The sequence below is a fragment of the Salmo salar genome, chromosome ssa06 (genome assembly GCF_905237065.1).
Source record: "Salmo salar chromosome ssa06, Ssal_v3.1, whole genome shotgun sequence".
Lineage (NCBI taxonomy): Eukaryota > Metazoa > Chordata > Actinopteri > Salmoniformes > Salmonidae > Salmo > Salmo salar.
In genome coordinates this window covers 52,331,407-52,352,100 of record NC_059447.1, presented here as the reverse complement: position 1 = coordinate 52,352,100, position 20,694 = coordinate 52,331,407, and the positions used below count along the sequence as shown (strand labels likewise).

At 41.8% G+C, this 20,694-nt stretch overlaps 1 protein-coding gene across 1 annotated transcript in view; it reads right to left on the bottom strand.

Moving 5' to 3' along the window:
• The window catches only part of LOC106607558 (glutamate receptor ionotropic, kainate 2), a 235,189-nt gene that overhangs the window by 18,129 nt on the left and 196,366 nt on the right, over nucleotides 1-20,694 (bottom strand). The window contains exon 15 of the mRNA XM_014204602.2: nucleotides 20,401-20,626. Coding sequence (XP_014060077.1) covers nucleotides 20,401-20,626 — 226 coding nt within the window. The remainder of the gene's footprint in view (nucleotides 1-20,400; nucleotides 20,627-20,694) is intronic.

The following is a 20,694-nucleotide window of genomic DNA, read 5'->3' as shown; positions in this document are numbered from 1 at the left end:
TCAGTGCCAGCTGAATACATTACAAATGGTTAAGAAAATTACAAGACTAAAGACCAAGCAGGCAGACAGTGTTGAACCAGATGACATGGATGGTTGACTCTATGAAACCAGAAAAACGTGGAGCGTGGCTGCACGTTGAAATGGTAGGAATTTAAATCTCTAGAGACCAGTACATTGCCGGGTTGCTATGGGCGTGTTTAAATGGTTCTAGCTCTACATTAGACCAGCGTGACCGACAGCGTGAGCTGAAAGGTATGGAATGATTAGAAACTCTGAAACTCTCTCGAAGAAGAAGAAGACTACACACATTCAGTCTGCAGCTGTTTAAGTACTTTAGTCTAGTAAACTCGACCAAAGACGAGAAGATAAAGAACAATTTACTCTCACCACCATAGATACCTCTATTCTAACGAACAGAGCCCGCTGAACAATGCGGGGTAGACCTATGGAGGATCCGCTCTGACACACACTCCAAAACTTACTACAACTGCAAAGGGCATGGTGACCTTTGGTGGACAACCAGAGACTTTCTGTTGAATTACTCCCCGTAGATGGATCAACTGTTTTCAACAGAGAGACAGCAAAGACATACACATGTAAATATGTACATTGCAATTATTTTGAATGAGTGACCATTCATGTGCTAAGTATTTGCATTTCCATGAGCATAGTTATCAGCTGTATGTACGATAGTGGAAGACCTTGGTCTCTCCCATTCCCTCTCTTTTGAATCCGCCATTTTGTGTAACAAGCCGTCATATTGGTTGAGTCCACTAGGGACCTTTCATTGCATAGTGTTAGTAACCAATAACTATACCATGTGTAAGCTATCTTGTTTGTGTGTTTATGTCATTCTGTGTGATTATTTAGTTAGTAAATAAATAATTAAGCCAATTTGTATATCGCTGATTCATCATTTATGCTAGGGTTCGTTGCAGGGGTTTTGCGACATTCAGAATGAGACTTAAGGCAAATAAGAATTAATTGACTGTGACTGATGTAAAAAATATTTATATCTTTAGAGTTTAGTCAGGAGATAGTAACTCGTTAAATAAACTTTCCCGTGGTGTCCTAGATTACTACTTACAGTGCCTTGCGAAAGTATTCAGCCCCCTTGAACTTTTCGACCTTTTGCCACATTTCAGGCTTCAAACATAAAGATATAAAACTGTAATTTTCTGTGAAGAATCAACAACAAGTGGGACACAATCATGAAGTGGAACGAAATTTATTGGATATTTCAAACTTTTTTAACAAATAAAAAACGGAAAAATTGGGCGTGCAAAATTATTCAGCCCCTTTACTTTCAGTGCAGCAAACTCTCTCCAGAAGTTCAGTGAGGATCTCTGAATGATCCAATGTTGACCTAAATGACTAATGATGATAAATAGAATCCACCTGTGTGTAATCAAGTCTCCGTATAAATGCACCTGCTCTGTGATAGTCTCAGAGGTCCGTTTAAAGCGCAGAGAGCATCATGAAGAACAAGGAACACACCAGGCAGGTCCGAGATACTGTTGTGGAGAAGTTTAAAGCCGGATTTGGATACAAAAAGATTTCCCAAGCTTTAAACATCCCAAGGAGCACTGTGCAAGCGATAATATTGAAATGGAAGGAGTATCAGACCACTGCAAATCTACGAAGACCCGGCCGTCCCTATAAACTTTCAGCTCATTCAAGGAGAAGACTGATCAGAGATGCAGCCAAGAGGCCCATGATCACTCTGGATGAACTGCAGAGATCTACAGCTGAGGTGGGAGACTCTGTCCATAGGACAACAATCAGTCGTATACTGCACAAATCTGGCCTTTATGGAAGAGTGGCAAGAAGAAAGCCATTTCTTAAAGATATCCATAAAAAGTGTCGTTTAAAGTTTGCCACTAGCCACCTGGGAGACACACCAAACATGTGGAAGAAGGTGCTCTGGTCAGATGAAACCAAAATCGAACTTTTTGGCAACAATGCAAAACGTTATGTTTGGCGTAAAAGCAACACAGCTCATCACCCTGAACACACCATCCCCACTGTCAAACATGGTGGTGGCAGCATCATGGTTTGGGCCTGCTTTTCTTCAGCAGGGGCAGGGAAGATGGTTAAAATTGATGGGAAGATGGATGGAGCCAAATACAGGACCATTCTGGAAGAAAACCTGATGGAGTCTGCAAAAGACCTGAGACTGGGACGGAGATTTGTCTTCCAACAAGACAATGATCCAAAACATAAAGCAAAATCTACAATGGAATGGTTCACAAATAAACATATCCAGGTGTTAGAATGGCCAAGTCAAAGTCCAGACCTGAATCCAATCGAGAATCTGTGGAAAGAACTGAAAACTGCTGTTCACAAACGCTCTCCATCCAACCTCACTGAGCTCGAGCTGTTTTGCAAGGAGGAATGGGCAAAAATGTCAGTCTCTCGATGTGCAAAACTGATAGAGACATACCCCAAGCGACTTACAGCTGTAATCGCAGCAAAAGGTGGCGCTACAAAGTATTAACTTAAGGGGGCTGAATAATTTTGCACGCCCAATTTTTCAGTTTTTTATTTGTTAAAAAAGTTTGAAATATCCAATAAATTTCGTTCCACTTCATGATTGTGTCCCACTTGTTGTTGATTCTTCACAAAAAATTACAGTTTTATATCTTTATGTTTGAAGCCTGAAATGTGGCAAAAGGTCGAAAAGTTCAAGGGGGCCGAATACTTTCGCAAGGCACTGTAACTAATTGTTATATGATTAATTTAATAGTGTAATAATTGAATGTGGTATGTAATTATTGTATAAAATAACAGTCAAACACATTGATGATAGTCAAGACACCACAACCACCTCCAGGAATCGATGACAGGCGGACCACCACAGGACCCCGGCTCCCCGTTATCATCTCAGGCAGAGGGTATGGCTGTCCACTTGGGATCTGCCCCTCCGGGTAGAGTCCCGCAAACTGTCCCCCTGTTTAATCGGCCCTTTCCCCATCTCCAAGATTCTTAGCTTCTCTGCTGTTCTTCTGTTGCCCCGTACCCTCCGTATACATCCCACTTTTCATGTGTCTAGGATTAAACCTATTTCTCACAGCCCTTTGTCTCCCATTTCCCTAAATCCCTGAGCCCACTAGGTGAATAATCTGTTGATGTGCCCTTGAGCAAGGGACTTAACTGCTCATGTATGTCACTCTGGAAAAGAGCATCTGCTAAACGACAAATGTAAAATGTAGGTGGGTGGCCCACAACTAAATCTTGCTAAGGTCCCCTAAAAGGAAAGAGGTGCCCCTGTGTGTAATTCATAAATAACTTAGCTATTGAAATGCAAGCAACAGGTGATGAGACCAGTAACAGAAAGTATTACAATACAAAAACACAATATTATTCTCAAGTCAACCATACCAAGATGAGTGTAATACAGTCATCAGTACCGTTCATATTTTTAACCCACTGGACCTCCTTAGTACAAACAAACAAGAACATTAAACAAATATTATTCTTTATTTTAAATGATGATGTAATGGTGAGTGAATCACATTGTTAAATGTGGTAGCTGCAAGCTGTCTGTGTTTACACCCCTCTCAGTCCAATCACCAAAGACAGCTATAGTAGAGTGAGCGAGATTACAAGAGAAAAGGGTGTGGGGACTAGGTGGAGGTTCAGATCTGCTGGAGAGTTACACTCCTATAGCTTATCAACCAGTTAGTTATTAGAATCAGGTACACTAGATAAGGGTTGGACAAAACCTACAAGACGGTAACTCTCCAGGAGAGACCTGTATCAGATCAAGCTGGATCTTGTGTTGAGTCTGTTGGTTCCATATCGATCTGGTCATCCTCAACGTGGTACTCCAGCCCTCAGGGGCCTGATTGGTGTCACACTTTTTCCACTACCCCAGCTAACACACCTGATTAAACTAATCGCATTCCGAGGAATAGAGTCCTCTAGAGAATCACCTGAAAAACATAAATGATGTCACAATTACTTTGTTTGTAAACGGTAGCATCATTGAAACTTTTTAAAAACCAAGCAATGCTCTCATATCTAACCTACATGCTTGTGGTCGGCAAAGAAAGCAAACAGGTACACGTAACAAACATCCATTGAAGTATAGTCAATGTGTTCACAGAGTTGGATAGTGTCCACATACGGTAGCCTGGGAGAGGCGAGGTGAGGAATAGGGTTGAATGGCGGGAACCCAGTTACCGAGATTTACAACCCAAAACCACTCCCTTTCTCCGGGATAAGTAACTGTGAGAAACCGGTATATTATAATAAATTATTTATATGAACAGCATGACGTGAAATGGAACTGTTAAATTATATGCAATGTCTAAATCTGTATTCTCTACGGCCTTCTCTCTGGTCACCGCATGATGAATTATCAACGCTCAGGGTGGGGGCCGACAGCCCATCTCAGTTTGTGGACCTATGATCTCATCACTGTATTGTGAAAGGTAGACCTACATTTGCTGCAGCATAGCCTATGCTAATGTACAGTTGAAGTCGGAAGTTTACATACAACTTAGCCAAATACATATAAACTGAGTTTTTCACAATTCCTGACATTTAATCCTAGTAAACATTCCCTGTTTTAGGTCAGGTCACCACTTTATTTTAATAATGTGAAATGTCAGAATAATAGTATAGAGAATGATTTATTTCAGGTTTTATTTCTGTCATCACATTCCCCGTGGGTCAGCAGTTTACATACATTCAATTAGTATTTGGTAGCATTGCCTTTAAAATGTTTAACTTGGGTCAAACATTTTGGGTAGCTTTCCACAAGCTTCCCACAATAGGTTGGGTGAATTTTGGCCCATTCCTCCTAACAGAGCTGGTGTAACTGAGTCAGGTTTGTAGGCCTCCTTGCTCGCACACGCTTTTTCAGTTCTGCCCACATATTTTCTATGGGATTGAGGTCAGGGCTTTACGATGGCCTCTCCAATACCTTGACTTTGTTGTCCTTAAGCCATTTTGCCACAACATTGGAAGTATGCTTGGGGTCATTGTCCATTTGGAACACCCATTTGCGACCAAGCTTTAACTTCCTGACTGATGTCTTCAATATATCCAGATCATTTTATTTCCTCATGATGCCATCTATTTTGTGAAGTGCACCAGTCTCTCCTGCAGCAAAGCATCCCCACAACATGATGCTGCCACCCCCGTGCTTCACGGTTGGGATGGTGTTCTTCAGCTTGCAAGCCTCCCTCTTTTTCCTCCAAACATAACTTTATGGCGTAACAGTTCTATTTTTGTTTCGTCAAACCAGAGGATATTTCTCCAAAAAGTACGATCTTTGTCCCCATGTGCAGTTGCAAACCGTAGTCTGGCTTTTTTATGGCGGGTTTGGAGCAGTGGCTTCTTCCATGCTGAGCGGCCTTTCAGGTTATGTCGATATAGGACTCGTTTTACTGTGGCTATAGATACTTTTGTACCTGTTTCCTGCAGCATCTTCACAAGGTCCTTTGCTATTGTTCTGGGATTGATTTGCACTTTTCGCACCAAAGTACGTTCATCTCTAGGAGACAGAATGCGTCTCCTTCCTGAGCATTATGACGGCTGCGTGGTCCCATGGAGTTTATATTTGCGTACCATTGTTTGTACAGATGAACGTGGTACCTTCAGGTATTTAGAAATTGCTCCCAAGGATGAACCAGACTTGTGGAGGTCTACAATTTGTTTCTGAGGTCTCGGCTGATTTCTTTTGATTTTCCCATGATGTCAAGCAAAGAGGCACTGAGTTTGAAGGTAGGCCTTGAAATACATCCACAGGTACACCTCAAATTGACTCAAAGTATCAGAAGCGTCTAAAGCCATGACATCATTTTCTGGAATTTCCCAAGCTGTTTAAAAGCACAGTGAACTTAGTGTATGTAAACATCTGACCCACTGGAATTGTGAGACAGGGAATTATAAGTGAAATAATCTGTCTGTAAACAATTGTTGGAAAAATTACTTGTGTCATGCACAAAGTAGATGTCCTAACTGACTTGCCAAAACTATAGTAGAAATATTTGGAGTGGTTGCAAAAATGTGTTTTAATGACTCCAACCTAAGTGTATGTAAACTTCCAACTTCAACTGTACATAGACTATAAGGGCACAAGGTGAGACCCAGATGTAAACTCTTATTTACTGTTTTGGTGCCCACTCCTGAAAGAGAGGTTTCATTAGACTCCATTGAACAACAAGGCAGGCCGGTCCAGTATATTACCCTCCAGCAGTCTCTAATATTGGTCACATTGTTTGACCATACACTACTGTTATACAGTCTGCTACATTAGCTTGTAACACTGTTCACTACATTAGCCTAACTGATAATAACAAAGGGGATGAAGTCTACATCATCACATATTACAGTACACTCCCATTGACTTCCATTAGCCCGCTGTGTGCGTGTGTCAGTGGGCATGGCCGGTCTGTGGGTGTTCTTACACGAGCTCAGTTTGTCCACCCACATCCACACACACCCTCCTAGTAACAGTATGACTGCAGGAGTAGCGTACCTCTCATTGTTGGTGATCCTATTCCTCTCCTTCTCCTGTGATTGGTCAAAGATAGACTCCATCTCCTCCATGTAGCCAGGGGTGTAGTGGGTCACCACCTCCAGAACCTTCTCAAAGCGGGTTCGAACCTGGGGGTGTCACATTGGTGGGAGATGTACACATTATTACACACACACACCCACATACATAGATAAAGGCAGGTTTCCAGTATAAATTGAGTAGAAATATTGAGAAAATGGTAAATGTACAAAAAAATATTATTCTGTACTTACTTGTATTGGAGTTGTACTGTATTTTCAAATGTGTTGATAGATAAAAGGTGGATATTGATATCCTTGATCTAGAAAACTATTACAAAAAACTTCATATCAGATCTAGACTGCGAGAAACAAATAGAGCTTTCTAATACCAATGTTAATTAGCTAGTTATTCATCTCTTCAAGTACTTTTAAAAATAGGAAATCAACTCGGCTGTTTACAACTAACATTAGGCAACTAGCTGGGAATCGTAGCTAAGACCTGAATGTCTCTCTGGTGGATAACGTTAACTAGCTAGGTCAAATCAATGTATAATCATAAATAGCTAGCTAGCTGGCTAAATAACTGGCTAGTTAGCTAATGTCATAACTTTTAGGACCTAGACGTGTTTGCTGACAGGAAAAACTATTATTGGCTACTAGCAGGAGGAATGTAAAGCTAACTAGCAAGCCTGTAGCTAGTTGATAACGGTGTGGCATTGCCAAAGCAGAGACCGAAGGTCGCCAGTCTGTAGCTAGCCAGGGCCGGTTTCCCGATAGCGATGGAATATAGACTTACGAGTGTTTTAACAATGCATCTTTCCTACAACGGCCGAAGATGTAACATGCATTTTCCAAAACACCATGCAGAGAGAATGTTCGCTAAGTGCGTCATTGAGGTCTGTGTCCATTCTGATAGGATCAAAAGAAAGGAAGCACTGCTCACAGATCACCATTCTCCCTCTAACCTTAGTGGCAATCAGCAGTTGCTACAAACATTTTTGGACTTATAAATGAATGATATGCACCCATTTATTCTTGAAGAATATAACTTATAGATGCGGTAGCTGTCGTACCCTATCAGAACCCAACATATGTAAACAAATACTATATAGACTCAAAATATGGTTAAAACTATATTTTTGTTATCATGGATAACTTGCATCCATAGGAAGGTTACATTTCTCCAGCCACATACCTCAGTTGAATCAGGGGTGGGGTGACGGCTTTCTTATTGTTTCTACTGCTGATTGATGCCTTAACATGAGAATTATTCTACAAAACTGATGATATAACCGATAGTTACAAATATTGAGGCGACTTATTCCTATGCTTACCCTATAATAGTCACTAAATCAAGATTTGGCACATCATTGCACATGTTACACATCATGAAATACACTCAGTGGCCAGTTTATTAGGTACATCTAAACTCAGCAAAAAAGAAACGTCCTCTCACTGTCAACTGCGTTTATTTTCAGCAAACTTAAGATGTGTAAATATTTGTATGAACATAAGATTCAACAACTGAGAACTGCATTAAGTACTGCAGTGCATCCTCATGGACTGCACCAGATTTGCCAGTTCTTGCTGTGAGATGTTACCCCACTCTTCCACCAAGGCAACTGCAAGTTCCTGGACATTTCTGGGGGGAATGGCCCTAGCCCTCACCCTCCGATCCAACATGTCCCAGATGTGCTCAATGGGATTGAGATCCGAGGCTCTTCGCTGGCCATGGCAGAACACTGACATTCCTGTCTTGCAGGAAATCACGCACAGAACAAGCAGTCTGGCTGGTGGCATTGTCATGCTGGAGGGTCATGTCAGGATGAGCGTGCAGGAAGGGTACCAAATGATGGAGGAGGATGTCTTCCCTGTAATGCACAGCGTTGAGATTGCCTGAAATGACTACAAGCTCAGTCCGATGATGCTGTGACACACCACCCCAGACCCAGACCATGACGGACCCTCCACCTCCAAATCGATCCCGCTCCAGAGCACAGGCCTCAGTGTAACGCTCATTCCTTCAACGATAAATGCGAATCCAACCATCACCCCTGGTGAGACAAAACCGTGACTCATCAGTGAAGAGCACTTTTTGCAAGTCCTGTCTGGTCCAGCGACGGTGAGTTTGTGCCCATAGGCGATGTTGTTGCCGGTGATGTCTGGTGAGGACCTGCCTTAAAACAGGCCTACAAGCTCTCAGTCCAGCCTCTCTCAGCCAATTGCGGACAGTCTGAGCACTGATAGAGGGATTGTGCGTTCCTGGGGTAACTCGGGCAGTTGTTGTTGCCATCCTGTACCTGTCCCGCAGGTGTGATGTTCGGATGTACTGATCCTGTGCAGGTGTTGTTACACATGGTCTGCCACTGTGAGGATGATCAGATGTCCGTTCTGTCTCCTTGTATCGCTGTCTTCGGCATCTCACAGTACGGACATTGCAATTTATTGCCCTGGCCACATCTGAAGTCCTCATACCTCCTTGCAGCATGCCTAAGGCACGTTCACGCAGATGAGCAGGGATCCTGGGCATCTTTCTTTTGGTGTTTTTCAGAGTCAGTAGAAAGGCCTCTTTAGTGTCCTAAGTTTTCATAACTGTGACCTTAATTGCCTACAGTCTGTAAGCTGTTAATTTCTTAACGACCGTTCCACAGGTGCTTGTTGATTAATTGTTTATGGTTCATTGAACAAGCATGGGAAACAGTGTTTAAACTCTTTACAATAAAGATTGGTGAAGTTATTTGGATTTATACGAATTATCTTTGAAAGACAGGGTCCTGAAAAAGGGGCGTTTCTTTTTTTGCTGAGTTTAGTTCAGGTTTGAATTCTTTGGGGCATGGATTCTACAAGGTGTGGCATTTAAACATTGCTCAATTGGTATCAAGGGACCTAACGCGTGCCAGGAAAACATTCCCCACACCATTACACCACCTCCATCAGCCTGTACTGTTGATACCAGGCAGGATGGGGCAATGGATTCATGCTTCTTACACCACAATCCTAACTGTCTTCAGCATGACGCAACAGGAACCGGGATTTGTTGGACCTGGCAATGTTTTTCTACTCATCAATTGTCCAGTGTTGGTGATTGCAGGCCCACTGGAGCCGCTTCTTCTGGTTTTTAGCTGATAGGAGTGGAACCTGGTGTGGTTTCCTGCTGCAATAGCCCATAAGTGACTAGGACCAACGAGTTTTGCGTTCCGAGATGCCGTTCTGCACCACTGTTCTATTTCGCCATTATTTGCCTGTTTTTGGCTCGCCTGTTAGCTTGCACAATTCTTGCCATTCGACCTGTCATGCACAAAGTAGAAGTCCTAACTGACATGCCAAAACTATAGTTTGTTAACAAGAAATTTGTGGAGTGGTTGAAAAACAAGTTTTAATGACTCCAACCTAAGTGTATGTAAACTTCCGACTTCAGCTGTATGTAGTCAATCACAGCTTACAGACTACATGAATAAACAAACAAACATTAAGAAAAACGAAACTCTCCTACTGTCACGACACCGACGGATGGTGGCGCCCCTCCTCGACCGGGCGGCGCTCGGCGGTCGTCGTCGCCGGCCTACTAGCTGCCATCGATCCTTTTTGTTTCACTTTCTGTTGGTTAGGTCTAGGTAGGCACGCACCTGTTTTGGGTTAGTTATTAGTAGGGGGGGTTATTTAGTTTAGCGAGGTATGTCTGTGTTTGTGCGTGATTATGTTCCTTGTCAGGTTTTGTGGTTCTTGAGGAACGTGTGTTTTTCCCTGTGGTTGGTTTTGTGTTTGATCACCGCAGAGGTATTTATGGGCTGCGTCCCATTTTGTGACGTCTACAAGGGTTTTGGAGCGCGATACTGTTTGACGCCCTACCTTACCGTGTTTGGACTATCTTTATTTTTGTACATACGGATTAAAGTGTGTTCAAGAATTTACTGTCTCCTGCGCTTGACTCTACCTCTCCTGCTTCCTTGAGCCAGCCTTGACACCTACCTAACCCTGCACTACTAAAAAAGGGAACTACTAACTTCTAACAAACTCTCCGCCAAATCCCTTCCAAACCACACCCATCCCCATCCAACCTCAATAACACTACACATCAAACTTTCCCTCTCTTCCAAATACTGGTACTTACTACAATACATGAATACATGCTTTACTGTTTCATCAAGCATACCCTCCGTACACAAACCATTTACATGCTTGCCAACCAGATGTCAATGGCGCAACCGAGCAAACACCACCTCTTCCTTCCTAATCTAACCTTTGAATCTTGGTCCGCCAACATTTCTTTGGAGGGCATATAAATGCCAGCCCTTGGGCTTGCTCTCCCACCTCTTCTGCCACACATCTATCATAATGGCTCTAATCTTACATTTGGCCTCACTTACCTCTCCCCGTCATACTGTCTGAACCAACTTGACCGTATATCAGGATTTGCCAACTGCCGGCCCACAGGTGGTGTATTTTTGTTGTTGTATAGTCTGTATATCGTTGTATTTTCAATTAGTGTGACTGTCCTTGTCTATCAGTGTATCAGTGTTTTGTTATGATATTGAGAAAATCGTTCATGGGGAAGTTAGGTACTCTGGTAAATGTATTCCTTTTATGTAAATGTAGGCATTAACTAGCTATGTAATTGTAATACCTTTTTACAGCTGGTCTAGTGTCTGTAGCTTAAACTGTTAAAGATCTGTACTATTTAGAAAACCAACCATTGACAGCCATGTTGTTTTATGCTATTTCGCAGTGGTGGAAAAGGTACCCTATTGTCATACTTAAAAGTAAAGATACCTTAAAAGAAAATGACTCAAGTAAAAGTGAAAGTCACCCAGTAAAATACTACTTGAATAAAAGTCTAAAAGTATTTGGTTTGAAATATACTTAAGTATCAAAAGTAAATGTAATTGGAAAAATATACTTAAATATCAAAAGTAAAAGTATAAAAAAATTACAGTTCCTTATATTAAGCAAACCAGATGGCACTATTCTTGTTTTTTTTATTTATGTATAGCCAGGGGCACTCTCCAACACTCAGACATCATTTACAAATGAAGCATGTGTGCTTGGTGAGTCCGCCAGATGAGATGCAAAAGGGATGACCAGGGATGTTCTCTTGAGAAGTGTGTGAATTGGACCATTTTCCAAGTTGTCAAAAATATAAATGGTAAAATAAAGTACACATACTCAAAAAAACTACTGGCACCGGAAGAAATGGCAGCTGTTTACGGGCGCCTAACCAATTGTGCTATTATGTGTTTTTTCTCGTTATTTGTAACTTATTTTGTACATAATGTTTCTGTCACCGTATCTTACGGCAAAAAATAGCTTCTGGATATCAGGACAGCGATCACTCACCTCGGATTAGACAAAGATGTTTTCTTCAACAAGCAGGACGCACAGGATGTACTTCAGTCACCCGACAAGGCCAATATCCCCATCATTGGCAGGAGAAAGTAACGCAGGTATAGAAGACACAGGGCGGGGTGCCCTGTAAGGATCTGCCGATGGCGTGTGGGAAATCTGCCTTTACCATCAATATTACTTGCCAAAGTACAATCATTGGACTATAAATTAGACGAGGTACGATCACGAATATCCTACCAACGGGACATTAAAAACTGTAATATTTTATGTTTCAACGAATCGTGGCTGAATGACGACATGGATAGCATTCAGCTGACGGGATATACGCTGCACCGGCTAGATAGAACAGCACGGGGGGGGGGCGGTCTGTGTATATTTGCAAACAACAGCTAGTGCATGAAATCTAAGGAAGTGTCTAGATTTTGCTCGCCTGAAGTGCAGTATCTTATGATAAGCTGTAGACCACACTATTTGCCAAGAGAGTTTCATTTATATTTTTTTGTGGCTGTTTATTTACCACCACAGACGAATGCTGGCACTAAGACCGCACTCAGTCAGCTGTATAAGGAAATAAGCAAACAGAAAATGGCGGAACTAGACTTTAATGCAGGAAAACTGAAATCAGTCTTACCTAATTTCTATCAGCATGTTAAATGTGCAACAAGAGGAAAAAAACTTTAGACCACCTTTACACCACACACAGAGATGCATATAAAGCTCTCCCTCCCCCTCATTTGGCAAATCTGACCCTAATTCTATCCTCTTGATTCCTGCTTACAAGCAACAACTAAAGCAGGAAGCACCAGTGACACGGCCAATAAAGAAGTGGTCAGATGACGCAGATGCTAAACTACAGGACTGTTTTGCTAGCACAGGGATTCCTCCGATGGCATTGAGGAGTACACCACATCAGTCACTGGCTTCATCAATAAGTGCATTGATGACGTCATCCCCACAGTGACTGCATGTACATACCCCAACCAGTAGCCATGGATTACAGGCAACATCCTCACTGAGCTAAAGGGTTGAGCTGCCGCCTTCAAGGAGCGGGACTCTAACCCGGACGCTTACAAGAAATCCCGCTATGCCCTCAGATGAACCATCAAACAAGCAAAGTGCCAATACAGGACTAAGATTGAATCGTACTACATCGGCTCCGACGCTCATCGGCTGTGGCAAGGCCTGCAAACTATTACAGACTACAAAGGGAAGCACAGCCGTGAGCTGCCCAGTGACACGAGTCTTCCAGACGAGCTGAATCACTTCTATGCTCGCTTCAAGGCAACCAACACTGAGGCATGCAAGAGATCATCAGCTGTTCTGGACGACTGTGTGATCACGCTCTCCACAGCCGACGTGAGTAAAACCTTTAAACAAGTCAACATTCACAAGGCCGCTGGGCCAGACGGATTACCAGGACGGGTGCTCCAGGCATGTGCTGACCAACTGGCAGGTGTCGTCACTGACATTTTCAACATGTCTGTAATACCAACATGTTTCAAGCAGACCACCATAGTCCCTACGCCCAAGAACACTAAGATAACCTGCCTAAATGACTACAGAACCGTAGCACTCACGTCCGTAGCCATGAAGTGCTTTGAAAGGCTGGTCATGACTCACATTAACACCATTATCCCAGAAACCCTAGACCCACTCCAATTTGCATACCGCTCAAACAGATCCACAGATGATGCTATCTCTATTTCCCACCTGGACAAAAGGAACACCTACGTGAGAATGCTATTCACTGACTACAGCTCAGTGTTCAACACCATCGTGCCCTCAAAGCTCATCACTAAGCTAAGGATCCTGGGACTAAACACCTCCCTCTGCAACTGGAATCCTGGACTTTCTGATGGGCCGCCACCAGCTGGTAAGGGTAGGTAACAACACATCTGCCACGCTGATCCTTAACTCAACAGTGGTAGGCCTGATCACTGACAACAATGACACAGCCTGTAGGGAGGAGGTGAGAGACTTGGCTAGGTGGTGCCAGAATAACAACCTATACCTCAACTTAATCAGGCCAAAGGAGATGATTGTGGACTACAGGAAAAGGAGGACCGAGCATGCTCCCATTCTCATCAACGGAGCTGTAGTGGAGCAAGTTGAGAGCTTCAAGTTCCTTGGTGTTCACATCACCAACAAACTAGAATGGTCCAAACACACCAAGACAATCGTGAAGGGGGCACGACAAAGCATGTTCCCCCTCAGGAAACTAAAAAGATTTGGCATGGGTCCTCAGATCCTCAAAAGGTTCTACAGCTGCAACATCGAGAGCCTCCTGACTGGTTGCATCACTGCCTGGTACGGCAACTGCTCAGCCTCCGACAGCAAGGCACTACAGAGGGTAGTGCGTACGGCCCAGTACATCACTGGGGCCAAGCTTCCTGCCATCCAGGACCTCTATACCAGGCGGTGTCAGAGGAAGGCCCTAAAAATGTTCAAAGACTCCAGCCACCCCAGTCATAGACTGTTCTCTGTGCTATCGCATGGCAAGAGGTACCGGAGCGCCAAGTCTAGGACCAAAAGACTCCTCAACAGCTTTTACCCCAAGCCATAAGACTCCTGAACAGCTAATTAAATAGCTACCCGGACTATGCATTGTGTCGTCGTCGTCACCCCCCCCCCCAACCTCTCTTTTACGCTGCTGCTACTCTATGTTTATCATCTATCATCACTTTAAAACTATTATTATATTATTTTATTATTATTTTTGTCAATTTCCGCCTGACTGACGTGCCCAAAGGAAACTGCCTGTTGCTCAGGCCCTGAAACTAGGATATGTATATAATTGGTACCATTGGAAAGAAAACGCTCTGACGTTTGTAGAAATGTTAAAATAATGTAGGAGACTATAACACAATAGATATGGTAGGAGAAAATCCAAAGTAAACCCAACCAGCCCTTTTTTTTCTTTGAGAGCCCATGCTCTTCTAATGGAACGTATAGGTAAAAAATTAAATCTAGCTCCCAGTATGCAATTACTATGCCTTCCTCTGGGTGTCAGTAGTCTTTGTTCAAGGTTTCCGACTTGTTTCTTCCAAAACAAGGAAGAATAATGAGTTTTAGTACAGGGACGCAGACTTGGAAATTCGTGTATGCGCCCACGACAAAGAGGACATGCACCTGCTAATATCGCTTTCCTATTGAACATACTTCTTTCCGTATGAAATATTATAGTTTAATTACATTTTAAGGTATCTGTGGATTAAATAGAAACATATTTTGACTTGTTTTAACAAAGTTTAGGGGTAGATTTTTGGATTCCTTTCTCTGCATGTTGAACGAGTGGATTACTCAAATCGATGGCGCCAACTAAACAGACTTTTTGGGATATAAAGATTAATTTTATCTAACAAAATGACACTACATGTTGTAGCTGGGACCCTTTGGATGACAAATCAGAGGAAGATTTTCAAAAAGTAAGTGAATATTTAATCGCTATTTGTGAATTTATGAAACCTCTGCCGGTGGGGCGCCGTCATCAAACAATTGCATGGCATGCTTTCGCTGTAAAGCCTACTGTAAATCAGACAGTGCAGTCTCTTGAGGATACCGTAGGATAGGGGGCGCCACAGCGCATTTTGAAAAAAAATCGTTCCCATTTTCAACGGCCTACTAATCAAACTCAGAAGATAGGGCATGCATATACTTATTATATATGGATAGAAAACACTCTAAAGTTTCTAAAACTGTTTGAATGGTGTCTGTGAGTATAACAGAACTCAAATGGCAGTCAAAACCCCGAGACCGATTGAAACAGGAAGTGGAATTCTGAATTGTGGACTTGACTTCTCATCTTTCCTTATTAATCACACCGTTAACCATGGTTCAGTGAGCACTTCCTATTGCTTCCACTAGATGTCGCCAGTCCTTTCACAGTGGTTTGAGCCTTATAGAGTCAAAACTCAGTGAATGACACGAGTTTGAAATTGGTCACAGGGGATGGGCCATCACCATTATGACGCCGGCGGCCATGTCTGCCCCCACCTTTGGATACGGTTTTAAAGGCCATGACATCATCCCCCTCGAATCTTATTGGCTCTCTTGGTGTTAGAGGCCCTGAAGATTTATTTTATACAACGTTTGACATGTTTGAACGAACCTACATGCGCGAGCATTGCATTTATTATGAACTTCAGAGCTGCGCTTGGAGAGAGCCATAGGACGCGCTACCAACATCAGGCTAATGGAACGTGAAGTATGGACTTTTTGACCGAAAATACATCTGTTGTGGACCTGGGATGCTTTCTGATGAAGACAACTAAAGGTAGGCGATTATTGACAATATTATAGAAGATAAGATGTGACATGAGATTCTTTCCAAGATGGCGCCGAGCTCTGTATATTAGCTAATTTTCTGAGTATCGCATCTCCTTTTATCGCAAAGTGTGATTACCCAGTAAAGTTAATTTAAAATCTGGTATGACGGGTGTTCTCAAGAGATATTCATCTATAAATGTTAGATTGACAATATACATTTAAAAAATCGTTATAGTATAGTAATTTAGGGAAATGTAGCATTGTTTACCGGGACGCTTTTGAGGGGAAATTATGTAGTCAACGTCAGACAGAGATGTAAAATGCTGTTTTTATATATAAATATGACCTTTATTGAACAAAAGAATGCATGCATTGTATAACATGATGTCCTAGGGGTGCCATCTGATGAAGTTTGTAAAAGGTTAGTGCTGCATTTAGCTGTTTTTTGATTATATGTGATGCAAGTGGTTGGTCGGAAAATGGCTATGAAGCTGCTTTTTACGATGGACTCATCTAATATAATGTAATGATTTGCTTTTCCTGTAAAACCTTTTTGAAATCGGACGACGTGGGTCGATTCAGGAGAGGTGTATCTATAAAAAAAAAATATATATATTATTTTTTTTTTTTTTAATTATGATTTTTTTTTAATGCTAATTGGCGATATGATTTTTCGCTGGATTTTGATCCCGCTAACGGGATCAGACGCTGAAGAGGTTTTAACAAGACTTTAAGCTTTTAACCGATATAAGACACTTGTGTGTACATAAATGTTTAATATCCATAATTTGTATGATTATTTATTTGAATTGCGCACCCTCCAGTTTCACCAGAAGTTGTCCCGCTAGCGGGAAGCCTAGCCTTACTAATCGTACATGTACATAATACCTCAAATAGCCCGACTAACCGGTGCACTCGCACATTGACTCTGTACCGTTACCACCTGTATACAGCCTCACTACTGTTATTTTCACTGTCATTTTACTGTTTTCTAAAATTTCTTTACTTATCTATTGTTACCTAATACCTTTTTTTTACTTAAAAACTGCACTGTTGGTTAAGGGCTTGTAAGTAAGCATTTCACTAAGGTCTACATATGTTGTATTTGGCGCACGTGACAAATAAACTTTGATTTGAAGTATTTTTACTTAAGTATTTAATGCCACTGCAACTTCAAATAGTTATAATGCATAGTAATAATGTTTGGTGGCAGGACTATTATCAGACCTTCTGGGAAAAAACCCTGCAAATGAATACAAAAAACAATGTTTTAAGTGAAATATTAGCTTTTGTTTGAAGTCGAAAAAAAGACAGGCAATTCAAAAGCTAATTTGAACTATGTACTAACAAGGCTTTCATTATAAGCAGCTTGACTACTGCTAGAGTACTGAAGCTTTACTTCAACGGGTTGAAGTACATTGAACGGGTTGATTAGGATTCAACCTTCTCTCAAACAGCTTAATACATACTCTTAGAGTAGGTTTACACCATTAATGTACCAGTTAATGTAAACATGTTTTTGTTAATGTAAGACACGCAATCTGCCATCTGGGATTCTGTTCAACATTCCTAATCTTGATATACCCATTGGTTCAATCTGCAGTTCAAACAACAACAAAGCCAACACCCCACCACTGTTTGGTAAAAAGCGAAATAATTGGTGGTGGAGAAATAATAATAATGTAACCACTTTCAAATTCATCGATAGCTCTATGGATACAAAATTAACATTTTAACCATATTCCGAGGCTAAACAGTGTTGGTTTCTAATTACATTGTTCTGATGGGATATGACAATTGGACTAATCTCATGAGGCATTTATTATATAAGTTATATTCTTAAAGAATCAATGGGTGTGTGTAAATAATTGTAAAATAAAAATATATATTAAGCAATTACAAATTTACCCTTTAAATACTATAACTTATAAATGTTTCAAGTGCACAGCGCAACTGTCTTACGCTATCATAACCCAAAATATAAGGTTGCATTACTCCATTGTTTATAACAGGAACCTAAACCATGTATAGCTTCAAAATACTGTATGTACAAATGCTGTCAACTACCTTGTCTCAGTCACCTTATGGATAAGGCTTGGTCAAATGTAGGGTTAAGGAGTGGTTTTGCAGACACAGATTACACCTAGTCTTGGACCCTAAATAATTTAGATTTTCCATTAATCTTGATTTTTTATCCAGAACTAGGCTTAATCTCTGTCTGGGAAAAGGTCCCCATAATGTTTAAATGAGTGGAATGGGATTGAAATATGTTTATATTACCAAGTAGATTATTGGGGTAAACCTACTCTAAAAGCATGTATTAGGCTGTTTGAGAGAAGGTTTGAATCCTAATCAACCCATCCAATGTGAGTACATCTGTTGAAGTATAGTAGATCAGTAAAGCTACAGTACTTTAGCAGTAGTTCAAACTGCTAAAGATGAAAGCATGTTAGGTCAAATGAGCTTTTGAATTTCCTGTCTTTTTCGGCTTCAGACAATTGCTAATATTTCACTTATAAAAGCTAATATTTAACTTTTATTAATAGATATTTAGAAGAAAAAACACGTCACATCAGGCATGCAATAGGAGATAATTTAGCAATGTGTGTGATGGAATTCCTTTTTTAAATGATTATTTTGTAATTTTACCCAATTTTTCGCATCGCTGCAACGGGCTCGGGAGAGGTGAAGGTCGAGATACGTGTCCTCCAAAACATGACCCATCAAGCCACGCTGCTTCATAATACACTGCTCGCTTAACCTGGAAGATAGTCGCACCAATGTGTCGAAATAAAAATCGTTTGACTGACGACAGCTTGCAGGCACCCGGCCCGCCACAAGGAGTCGATAGAGCGCGATGAGCCAAGGAAAGCCCTCTGGCCAAACCCTCTCCTAACCCAGATGGCGCTGGGCCAATTGTGCATCGCCCTATGCGGCTCCCAGTCAGGGCTGGCTGTGACACAGCCTGGGATCGAACCCCAGGGGTAGCAGTGGTCCCTGCGGCCTCATCATGAACACAATAACCCCAGTGACACTGGGATTAGAAAACACTAGCAACAGCTTTCCCACCAGGGCCTTCGGAAAGTATTCAAACCCTTTGATTTTTTCCACATTTTGTTATCAAATCAAATTTATTTCTAAAGCCCTTCTTACATCAGATGATGTCACAAAGTGCTGTACAGAAACCCAGCCTAAAACCCCAAACAGCAAGCAATGCAGGTGTAGAAGCACGGTGGCTAGGAAAAACTTCCTAGAAAGGCCAGAACCTAGGAAGAAACCTAGAGAGGAACCAGGCTATGAGGGGTGGCCAGTCCTCTTCTGGCTGTGCAGGAATTTTCAGTAATTTTCAACATTTCTGCAAAACTGTTTTCGCTTTGTCATTATGGGGTATTGTGTGTAGATTGCTGAGAAAAAAATAAATATTTAATCAATTTTAGAATAAGCCAGGAACGTAACAAAATGTGGAAAAAGTCAAGGGGTCTGAATACTTTCCGAAGGCACTGTACATTATGGGCCGTACGTATAAAGCGACTGAGAGTAGGAGAGCTGATCTAGAATTTGGTACCCCTTTCCATGTGATCTTGTTCATTATTATCCAAAAGTTAAAACTGATCTTAGATCAGCAATCATACTCTGAGATGCTCCAGGAATACGGACCCAGAACCTTCTCTGTGGTACATAATCTTTATATGCCAGGCAAAAATGTTGCCCCAACACAAAAGGCTGGGTATGTCTGGTGTATTATGATGCACTGTATGTGTCAAGTGGAACAGTGTTTACACATACCAACTGAAATGCCAGAGAAAAAACTGAATTGTGATCCTGTAGCTATCTATGTCAGGCATGGTATTTTCAAATGTCAATCCGTACAATTGTCTTAACGTGTGGGGAAATACTAGATTCTGTGTAGAATTCCTATAAATATTATTGTCCATTTCCCCTTCACTTTAACCCTTACCTCCCAAACTCAGTCATAACACTTCATTCTTCTACCCTTTCAAGTATGCATACAGTACATTAGCCATATCTGTCTCAACCCTCCAAACTCCAACCTTTATCTGCTTGCCCTGATATACATGGTCATTGACAGATAGAACGTGACATGGCTGATGGGCGATGTCGGTGATATGGTCAAAATGGGCAATATAGGAGATATGGGTGATATAGGAGTTATGGGTGATATAGGAGATATGAAGGGTGTGGACAATTTTAGCGATATAGGTGATAAAAGCGATGTGTGCGATATAGACTATTATAGACTATAAGGACAATATGCGTTACCCATGGGTGTTCCCACTCCGTAGGCCTTGGAGTCGATGAGGCCCCCTATCTGGGTAAGGTTGCAGTTGCGCTGGGTGACAAACTCAATGGTTGTGGACTCCATGAGGAAAGCGTAGTCGGAGGTGAGCACGCGCTGGATGCCCGTGTCTATGTTTTTCACAATCACAGACGTTCGCCGGCTCTTCATGAACTCCCACATCTTGTCGTAAGTGGAGATCTTCGTCTTCTGTCAAACCAACGGAGGAAGAAAAGGAAGATTAATGAAATCCACCTCTTCTAATAAGAATTGATTTG